Source organism: Elephantulus edwardii, unplaced genomic scaffold, assembly GCF_000299155.1.
Source record: "Elephantulus edwardii isolate Elephantulus edwardi_28Jun2011 unplaced genomic scaffold, EleEdw1.0 scaffold00017, whole genome shotgun sequence".
Classification (NCBI taxonomy): domain Eukaryota; kingdom Metazoa; phylum Chordata; class Mammalia; order Macroscelidea; family Macroscelididae; genus Elephantulus; species Elephantulus edwardii.
In genome coordinates, this window is record NW_006399767.1 from 396,891 (window position 1) to 408,055 (window position 11,165).

Consider the following 11,165-nt stretch of genomic DNA (forward strand, 5'->3'; position numbering starts at 1 on the left):
GACACTCCAACTCATCGGCAGCTAGTGACAACACCAACATGTATAGAGAATCTCAGCTTAAGAACTGTTTTGAAGGGGGAGCTCTGGTGGCCTAGTGGCAAGAAGCTGCACTGCAATCCCAGAAATGCATGGTTCAAATCCACCAGATGCTCTGCCGGGAAAGGAGGGACAATCTCCTCCTGTACCAGTCAGATCTGATCTGACGGTACACAGACACACATACACAAAATAAAATAAAAAAAAAAATTAAAAAAAAAAAAGAACTGTTTTGAAGAGTGCAATTCAGTGCTACAGAGAGCTCTGTAGAACCACACTTACCCTCTAAGTTCATCTCCAAGTGTCCACACTTTACATTACTGATTCATTTTTGACATTTGCATTTTTCTGTCAATTCACATTTAAGCACTTTTTTTCTCAGTCCAAGATAGCCTCGTTTCCCCAAATTTTGTGTCTGCTCATATGCAGTAGAAAGGAAAAACTGTCGTTTTATTAACACCCACACCAATACCTTTGTGCTCTCAGGGAAAAGAACCAAAGAGAGATGGCTAAGCATGTCCTGAACCACCATGCTGGGCTGGGGTTTGATGCTCCTTTCCCCTCAGACACTAAACATTCTTACTTATTAAAAGGCTGATAAGGAGAGTAGGAGAGGGGAAAGAGGAGAAATACTTTCTAAAAATCACACATTAAAGCAAACAAGTCCTTGCATCGTTCATCTAGCATGATGAGTTGATGGAGAATCACCAGGGGATGCAGTTAATGAGAGACATTCCAAGCTAAATAAAACACTGTGTGTCTCTTTGTTTTGGGACTAGGGCTGAGGGAACCATGAGTATTAAAAATTTATTTCACCTCGCCAGTCCACTCCAAAGAGCCTGCTGCAGGCTCTGACAAGTCTGAACAATTCACAGAAGGTTTAGCAAGCAGCTGGTGGCTGTGGTTCTGGTCCTCTAATCTGCCTCTTCCCTCCATCTTGCTGTTGCTGACCTCACTTGGGCTCAAGGAGCAGCATGCGGGAAGCTCATTAATTTTTCACTTTGCCATGTCTCTGGCTTGGTGGGTGACCAAGGCCTGTTTTTCTTAGAAATGTACTGTTTTATATTGCATCAGCTCTGAGAGGATCACAAGGGAAGCCCTTTTTGAGGTTTAATCCTGAATCTGCTCTACCACTCAGCACATTTAGCTGACAGAGAGAGTCATAAAACCATCACTGTATGCCCCAGAAACTTCTGGTAGAAGGATTCTAAATTTCCTGATTTGGATGTCTTGTATTTCATGTTGAAAACTGGGAAGTATGTTTTGTTACTTGGCTTCAGTTAAGTTCTTTTGCCTAACATCTGTGAAACAGGGTGATAATTGGTGCTCTACTTGGGACCACTGGTGGGTGGTCCACAAGGAGTTGTTCTGCTAAGGTCATGCCTCTGCCAGTTTGAATCCACCAGCAGTAAATTGGGAGAAAGGTGGACCTTCTTATCCCATGCGATTTACAGCCTTGAAAACCCAATGCAGGGTGAGCTATGACTCAATTCCCAGACTTGATGGCAATGAGTAGATCTGAGTTTTCCACTTCATGAGGCTCCTGTGATAAAACTCCAATTGAAATTCTATTGGTTTGAAGGTCTTCACACTGGCACAGAAACTTTAAGGGTTTGAGAAGAGGTGGAGATTGTGTGCTTGGCAGGTATGTGTGGAATGACATTAATCTTTATCTTCTGGCAAGATCAGAGCCAGCTGCAAATCAGAGAGGTCACAGGATGCTCATTTTAACCCTCTGAGTGCACATATTTTGTGTGAACTTTTCTCTAACCCTCTCCTTTTAAAATTGGAGGGACATTAACCTTGACAGTAATATATACAACTATGTGGATCAATACTTACACCTCAAACTTTCCAAGCCCCTCTGTTAGCTCTGTTAAAAAGTCTTGATTTTCAATGCCTGATTAGGGTTGTTGATTAACAATGGAGTTATTCTTTGGAAATGTTCTCCCTTGGAAGGCGGACTCCCAAGAAGGTGGAAGCAGACCAAGCAAAACAGTTTGCTGTCGTTTGTGACACAAATGGGAAGCTCTGTGGGGAAGCTCTCCTGTGGAGGAGATCTAGGCATCTAGAGGAGATTCAGAGTCCATGTGGTGGAAGCTGACTGTCTTCCTCTCTGTAAGTCACTGGCTCACAGGTCAAAGCTTACCCTACTTAACTCATGCTTATGTTTTCCTTTTTCTTCATATTAATCTCCAGAGGAATTGCTCGATGTTTGTGTGTTGATGTTCTTGTTTTGGACTGCTGTGGACTTGGCCCCTGCTTCATGGTGATCCCATCCACAGTGGAGCAAAACACTGCCTTGCCTTGCACCACACCAGTAGCCAATCAGATTGTTGTAATCCAGAGGTTTTTCCACTAATTGATTTTCAGAAGCAGATCACCAGGCCATTTTTCTTATTCCATCTTAGTCCAAAAGCAATGCTGGAACTTTTTTAGCATCATGCAAACCTCTACTGAAGAGGCATGTGGTGGCTATGCAGTGAGGTATACTGGCTGGGAGCTGAATCTAGTTTTCCTGCATGGAAGGCCAGAATTCTGTCAATGCTCTTGTGTGCTGATCTTAGATTGTATGCGAGATGGGATGTCTGTAGGTGAGAAAGAATTCCTGAGATCATCTCATTCTCTTTTCTGCTCCCAGGAACAGTACACCAGTCATTCCAGATGGGACAACTTCATTCATTCATTCAAAAGAATGTGAAGTCTTCCTCATAGGCTATGCATGGGCTATGACATCAACCAAGTCAAGTATTGCCTCTGTCTTTCTGGAGCATATATTTTAATAGCTGATGTATATGGGAAGAAGGGAGCATTGCAAGATGATTTATAAAACCATGACCAAGTTTTTGCAGGCTCTCGCCTCTCTCATCCATGCCATTTTCCTTCTTCTTGAAATAGAGTGTTGTTTTCCCATTCCTTGAATATTTGCATCCTTTTTCCTTGCAGCAGACACTTTCCAGGTCCCTAAAAAGGACTCCACCTGTGTGCCTACCCAGGCTCCCATTTTTCAGGCTTTTTTTCATAGCTTGCTTATACCTACCAACATGCTGTTGTTGTTACCGTAGAGTTGCAAATGACCCTCCTGCAAGTTTTCAGAGATAGTTAATCTCACTGCAGGAGATTGTCCATCCTTCTCCCACAGAGCAGCTGGTGGCCTTGAACCTTGTGCCTTCGGGACTGCAGCACAGCTTCTTGACACTAAGTTACAGTTCTTTCTATTAAATAAGAAAATTTTGGTCCCTAGAATGGTGAAAGCACAAAACTTTAAGAATCAAAAGAATGAAGTGATAATATGGAATTAAATGACTAATATTCTAAAGCATAGGTTACCACATTTCCTTCTTGTATAATGTATTTCTGGCAGATGGGTAAGTAGAAAAAGGGTGAGAGAACATGGTTTAAGATAAAGGTTTGTAGGACATTGATAAAAATTCCTCCTTGCCTTAACTATAGAACTATAATAATGTGTCATCTAATGTCATAGAAAAATTACTAGGATAAAAAATAGGGATAAAGGCGATTTGAAGGTGAAGGGAGAATATGGCAGTTTCCCCACCACCCCCAAGCTTGATCACATCCTGAGAAACTTACTAACACCTGAGCTGGTCACATCAAAGACCAGACCAGACAAGGGATCCTGATAAGAGTCTGAGCTTGAGAAAATAGAAAAAAGCTAAAACCTAACTAAATTAACACTCCAAATTCCGAGAAGTACCATCTTAGTTCTCCCCAGGACCCCTATAAAAAGGAAACCCTGCAAACTGCTCGTGCACCGTTTTGATCCTGTCTGCATGCCATGTGGATGGGTCACTTGGCTCCTCTCTCAGACCACACAATAAAGGCCTGTTCGTTTCTTGGAACCAGTTCCTTTTTTTATTTCTCTCCCTAGTGCCCTCGTTCTCTTTTTTATATATATAACAGAAGGAATTTACTTACTTGCTATCCTAGACCACATTGCACATTGGTTGCTGTTGTGAGAGTCTAATGAAATACTCACTTATGATAATGTTTTCTAAACAGTTTTCCAAGGCACAGACACCCATTATTTACCGAGTTAATCCATCAAGTGGAGTTCCAGGTAAGAGAGCTTCTATTACAACAGAAATTATTATGTATCTCTTTGTGGAAAGTTCTTGCAAACTGTTATATAAGTAACTGGATGGTCTTTATAAACGAGCAAATTTAGCCTCTTTTCAGTTAGTATCTTGATAATAAATGTCAACCTCTTCATTGCTAACAGATGGAATCAACACATGAAAAAAAGCCAGCAAAATAAAACAGGAGAATAGAGGAAAAAAGATAACATCTTTGTTTTTAACCTTACTAGTTGTATGCATGATAACAAATGTGTATTGAACTATGTGCTATGCTCTATTCTAAGCCTTGATATACATTGTTTTATTAGATACTCAGAAAATCCTCATGATAGAGGAACTCTTATTCTTGTTCTCATTTTGAAGCTAATGAAATATGAAGTACCAAAAGGTTAAGTAACTTATTTAAAGCCAAATAGCTAATAATAGATATAGCTGAGATTGAAAGTCAGTCAGGTGGCCCCACAGAATAAACATGTCCTGTGTTGAGGCGTGCTGAATATTACTTGAAGTGCCATTCATTCTGGTTCTCATGTGAGGAGTTTATTTCTGAGTTAGAAAGCACACAGATACTTAGAAACCAGGAATATAGAGGAGAAAGTCAGAAAGAAAACTCAAAGGAAAAGAGTTGCCACTGAGAAATGGATGCTAATTCTGCCGTAATACTAAGTAACTAAGTAGGAAACTCAGTTAACCAAAGCCAAACCCACTGCAGTAGATTCAGTTCAGATACATGATGACTTTCCATTGAGTCTTAGAGACTATAAATCTTTATAGGAGGAGACAACTCATTTTTATCCCAGGGAACAGTTTGGTAAGCAGTACAACAAATAAGGGAGCTCTGGTGGCCCTGTGGCAAGAAGCTGTGCTATAATCCCAAAGGTACATGGTTTGAGACCACCAGCTGCTCCACAGGGGAAGGATGAACAATCTCCTCCTGTGAGATCAACTGCCTCTGAAAACCCTCTGGAGGGTAGCTATGGGTCGGTTTTGACTCTACAGTACACAACAGTATTTAATTTGCTAGCTGCTTCAGCAGTCTTTTGAAAGGACTGCTCCAAATTACTGAGGAACAATGATGTCAATTTGAAGACTAAGGTACACCTGACTCAGGTCATGGTCTTTTCAGTCACTCGCTGTTCTTCTGACAGCTGGCAATGAATAAGGACAGCAGAGGAATAATTGATACCCTTGATCTGTGGAATTGTAGAGTACTGAATATCCCATGGACTGCCAAAAAAATAAACAGAAATATCTTAGAAAAAGTACAGCCAGAGTGCTCCTTAGAGGCAAAGATGACAAAGATTCACCTCAAATAATTTAGACATGTTGCGATGAGAGGCTATTCCTTGGAGAAAGGCATCATATATGGAAAGATGGAGGGTCAGTGAAAGAGAGGAAGACCTTTAGCCAGATGGATTGACATAATGACTGTAGCAATGGGTACAAGTGTGTCAGAAGTGAAGATGGTACAGAATAGACTAAGGTTCAGAACTGTTATTAATAGCTTTACTGGGAATCATACTCTACTCAAAAGTATCTAACAACACTTCTATTTCAGTTTTTCATTTGTTCCAAGAGATTTTCAGAATAGCCTCTCATTATTTGCTTTGAACTAGAACTCACCCCTAGCTGGCTCTCCACTGGGTTTCTGAGGTTGTAAATCACATGTAAGGAGACAACACATCTTTTATTTGTAAAGTTGCTAAAAGATTCAAATTGCCAGAAAGGCAGCCTATGGGTTAGCAAGCGACTTCCTACAGACCACACCACCAGAGTTTCCTAGAATGGCCTGAGTGTGGAAAACGTGCTCAGTTCTTAGATGTAGTTGTGTATAAATGCACAGACCTATCTAGTAGTTTTGAATGACTTGACTGGTCAAGAATGTAAAAATGAGTGTATTGAAAAGTGTTTTCATTTTGAATGTGTGTGTATGTGTACAGATACAATGTGTTGTTGTTAGGTACTGTTGAGTCGAGTACAACTGATAGTGACCGTATGAAAAACTGACCTGAACCCTGCCTTATCCTGAACCATCCTCATCATATCGACACACTAGAGCCTATTGGTGAAGTCATCATGTCAATCCATCTCATTGGGGGTAGCCTGATGTCACTTTCTAAGTAATAATGTGTACTTAAACTGCACAAGAATTTTCATTTAATGTCATTGGTATGAGCTATTTACAGATGGTTTCCTCTGACTAACGAGGACACAATATGGTTATTAAAAAGAGATACAGCCTGTGAGAATCACATGTATAGATTTGGGTGCCTGCTGCTCTGATGTTGGAAGGCTCTGTTAGATAACAGAAGTCTTGTTAGGGTGAGGAATGAGGGGATGAGGAGCCTCTAGAGGTATGAAATGGGACCTCAGCTGGCACCTAGACCTATCAAGCCCATTTCTTCCATTGAGTCTGTGTTCCACACATCATCTCCTCCACCTTTGCAGGGAAAGCCTGGTGCTTGGTCCCTTTGGAGTGGTCCCTCCAGGCAGGATCTACACAGATGCATCTTTGCAATCATTTTCCAGACGATTACTCTCATTTCATTTGGGAAGCCTGCCCAGAGTTAGCAGCCAGGAAGATGGGGATAGTGGCAGGCACAGGAGAGACTGTTTTATGAGCAGTTGGATTTCTATATGTGGTTAAAATCTTCCACTGTGACGCAGAATCCTCTGCTATCGTGGCTTGGGTTAGGCATCAGTCAACCTCTATTGGAGGATCTTTGTTTAAAAACAAAACTAAACCTCACGGGAACTCCTAATTCCTGTAAAACGTTAATAAAATTAGACTTATCAGAGCAAGAACACATGTCCACTAATGCAGGAAAATTCAGCTTTACTGAAAGAAGGGTAATTATTCGGCCTGTTGTCAGTAACAGAGAACTTCAAATTCCAGGCTTTTGCCAACTCTATGCCCTTTGTCTAAGTCTTTCTCTCCTTCTACCTCTCCACCTGTAAAAGCCTATAATACTACTTTGCAGGTTTCCATTTTGGTGTAATCCAAATGCATCCAAGGACTGCAGATAAAAGTAATTTATCATTAATAAAACATAGCCCAGTGTAAAGGGAACAAACGTGTTGGTAAAGTGTTTTGATCATCTTAAGCATTCATGAAAAGAAGCCAAGGTCTTCTGAGTTCAGACCACTCGAGTGCCATATTTACACTCATTGTTTGTAATTTTGAAGTGCGACCTCATTAATTTACTCATCTCTCATCCCAACACAGTCTGATACTAGATCACACACACCATAGATGATTAGATCTTCTATTTTGAAGGTGTGCGATTCCAGCTTGGGGGGGTTGTCTGATAATCTCTAATTATGTCGGCTCTCTATGATGTAGCACTTAAAAACTTTGTCCTATGCATTTCTACAGAACTGAATTTACATGATTGTAAAATGTAAGAGAACATATCATACAGCATTTGGTATGTTCTTGTTGTTTTGTTCTGTCAAGCTGATTGCAACTTATAGCAACCCTATGAACAACAGATCCGAACCCTGTCCAATCTTGTTCCAATCCCACAATCTTTAACATACGTGAACCCACTGCTGCAGTCACTGTATCAATCTACTTGGTTTACAGTCTTCCTCTCTTTTGCCATCCCTCCACTTTTTGAAGCATGATGTCCCACTTCCATGAATAACCTCACCTAGCAAAATGCCGAAGTATGTGAGATGAAGCTACATCATCTTTGCCTCTGAGGAGCACTCTGGCTTCATCTTCTCCATGACCTATCTGCTTATTCTCTTGGCAGTCCACAGGATTTTTAGTTCTCTTCTCCAACACCACAGTTTAAAGGCATTAATTCTATTTCTGTATTCATTGTCCAGCTCTTAGCACCATAGCAAGTGATTGAGAGGACCATAGCCCAAATCAGGTGCACCTTAGTCCTTAAACTAACATCATTGCTCCTCAATAATTTATAGAGATCTCTAACTGTAGATTTTCCCATTGCAATATGTACCTTATTTCCCAAGTGCTGGTACTAAGTGTACAGATTGTGAGATGAAGACTTTGGCAGCTTTAATCTTTTCTCTGTCTATCATGATGTTACCTATCAGTCCAGTGGTGAGAATTTTTCTCTTGATATTGAGATGCAATCCACATTGAAGGCTGTAGAGTTTGATCTTCTGCAGCAAGGAGTTCATGTCCTCCTCAGTTTTAGCAAGCAAGGTAATTAATCTGCATAAGGATGTTGTTGATGAGTTTTCCTCTAATCCTGATGCCACATTATTTTTCGTAGAGTGCAGCTTCTCATGTAATTTGATCTTACAGAATGAATAGGCATAGAGAAAGGTTATAATCCTGACCCACATCTTTCTTAATTTTAAACTACATAAACAAAACAATATCTTGGTCTGGTTAAGGATTTTGCATAAGCACAATTAAGTGTTCTGGGATTCCCATTCTTCATAAGATTAGCCATAATTTGTTATGATCCACACAGTCAGATGCCTTTGCATAGTCAATAAAGCACAAATAAACTTTCTTCTGGTATTCTTTGCTTTCAGGTAGGATCCATCTGACAACAGAAATTATATTCCTGTTGCCACAGCCTCTTCTAATCTAGCGTGAACTGGCTTTTCTCTGTTTATATACTGTTATGGCCATTTAAAAATTATCTTCAGAAGTATTTTGCCTGCATATGCTATTAATAATTTTGTCTGATAATTTCAATATCCTATCACCTTTCTTGGAAATGGGAACAAATAGGAATACCTTTCAGTCATCCAACCTGAAAATTGCACTAGAGGGTTGAGAAACCAGCACACAGCGAAGAGAGTTGAACTAAGAGCTGAATAGAATATTTCAAAAGGCAACTTGAGAAGACAAAGCAAACTATTATTTCAGGATATACAAAGAGCTAGAATTGGAGAATCTAAAGGAAAGAATTTGCTTGGCCTTTCTTAAGTTGGAAGAACTGAAAAACAAATTCAAATCTCAAATTGCAATATTTAACACCTGCTGTGGAGAAAATCTTGAATGATCAAAGAAGCAGTGAAAGAAGATTAAAGGAATACACAGAATGGCTGTACCAAAGATAATTTCTTGATTATTAAATATTTCAGGAAATACTATATGATCAAGAGCCAAAGGTAATGAAAGAGGAAGTTCAAGTGGCACCGAAGGCATTGGCAAAAAAAATACAGCCCCAGGAATTGATGGAATAACAATTGATATGTTTCATATGACAAATTCGGCCCTGGATGTGTTCATCAGTCTATGCTAGGAATTTTTGAGGCCAGTTACCTAGCTGCTGACTGGAAACACATTTGGTATAGGGACCCCCCCCCCCAGTTGCTATGAGCAGTGAAATTGGAGGATCACACTACTGAGAGTTCACCTTGCTGAAAGGGGATTGTTGATGACTGATAACTTCATTCTTATAAGATAAAACTAAGGAAGCATTAAAGAGAAATTTTCTGCCCAGTGGAAATCCCTTCAATTCACAGAAAGGATGCCCAGCAGTAGCTGCAATTCACGTATGAATGAGTAAGAGAGACACTATGTATCTGAGAGTTGGACAATGAGTAAGGATGACAAAAGAATTGATGTCTTTGAGCTGTGGTGTGGGAGAAGTGTAATGAACATTCCATAAACAGCCAAAAGAACAAATAGCTATGTGTTGTAGAGAGAGCGTAGCTAGAGTGCTCCTTGGAGGGGAAGATGATGAAGCTTCACCTCACATACCTTGGGCATGTTGTTACAAGACGTTATTCCTTGGAAAGGGATATTATTCTTGGAAAGGGGGAGGATTGGTGAAAAAAAGGAAGACTCTTACCTGGATGGATTGACATAGGGACTGCTGTGATGGGAACTCTGCTCAAGAATGTCAGAGACAGTGAGGACAGCATAGGACAGAGTCAGATCTGTTGTTCATAGGGTTACTATGAGTCATACTTGACTCAATGATACCTAACCACAACAACTAACAGCCACTAACTGTTTTGGAAGATATAACTGGTCTTTTCTTTGACCATTGTTGTTGTTGTTGACTGCCTTCGAGTCAAGAACGACTCATAGTGATCCGATGAATGAATGAAAGGCCTGAAACCCCTCTATAACTATCGACATCTATAAAGTTCACAGAGTTTCTGGAGGCAAGTTATTTAGGAAGTGGATGCCACTCCTGCTTCCTAATCTGTCATAGAATGTTATTGGTTGAATCGCAACCCTATGTACAGCAGCTCTGAACCCTTCCCTGTCCTGAGCCAGTCTCACTAATTCTGACACACCAACCCCGACTGCCCTAGTTACTGTATCAATCCATCTCATCTGGGATCTCCCTCTTCTGCACTGTTTATCCACCCTCCCGAGCATGATGTCCTTCTCCAAGGGCCGATCTCTCTTGGCCATGTGCTCAAAGTAAGTGAGGTGGTATTATTGTCATGACAGGAGTCCAGAATGAAGGCTGCACAGTGAAGTGGACTTGGAGCATGGGGAGATTACATAACAATGAAAGAGTTTTTCTTTTACTTTTCAAGGAGAAGAGTGAATTGGGAGGGGGTGGGCAGGAAGAAAAATGACAATGAATGACTGGAAACGCTAAGTCTCTGTAAACTTTCATTAAAATTAATGAAATTATAAAAAAGAAAGAAAGAAAGAACTGGAAAAGTTGGAATAAATACAAACAATGAAAAAAAAAATCCTAGCTTCCAAGGAGAGACATGGTTTCACCCTCTCCAAGACAGACCTATTTGTTTTCTTGACAGTCCATGCTTTGTTCAAGGCTCTTCTCCAGCATCACAACTAGAAAGCATCTATTTTTCTGTCATCCTTAGTCATTGTCCAACTTTCTGAAGCCTAACAAATAATAGAGAAAACTGTGGCCTGGATTAGGTACACCTTTGTATCTAGACTGACATCATTGCTCTTCAGCACCCTGGAGAGGTCCATGACAGCAGATTTTCCCAATCAATTTGTCTTTTGATTCCCATTAGCTTAGTATAATGTGAGTGCTCAGTAAAATATTTTTTTAAATTTTATTTTATTATTTTTTGTGTGTGCATACCATCAAATCGTATCTG

At 40.3% G+C, this 11,165-nt stretch overlaps 1 protein-coding gene across 1 annotated transcript in view; it reads left to right on the top strand.

Annotated features, from left to right (window-relative positions):
- Positions 1-11,165, top strand: part of PKHD1 (polycystic kidney and hepatic disease 1 (autosomal recessive)) — an 866,042-nt gene that overhangs the window by 9,336 nt on the left and 845,541 nt on the right. The window contains exon 5 of the mRNA XM_006882114.1: positions 4,057-4,114. Coding sequence (XP_006882176.1) covers positions 4,057-4,114 — 58 coding nt within the window. The remainder of the gene's footprint in view (positions 1-4,056; positions 4,115-11,165) is intronic.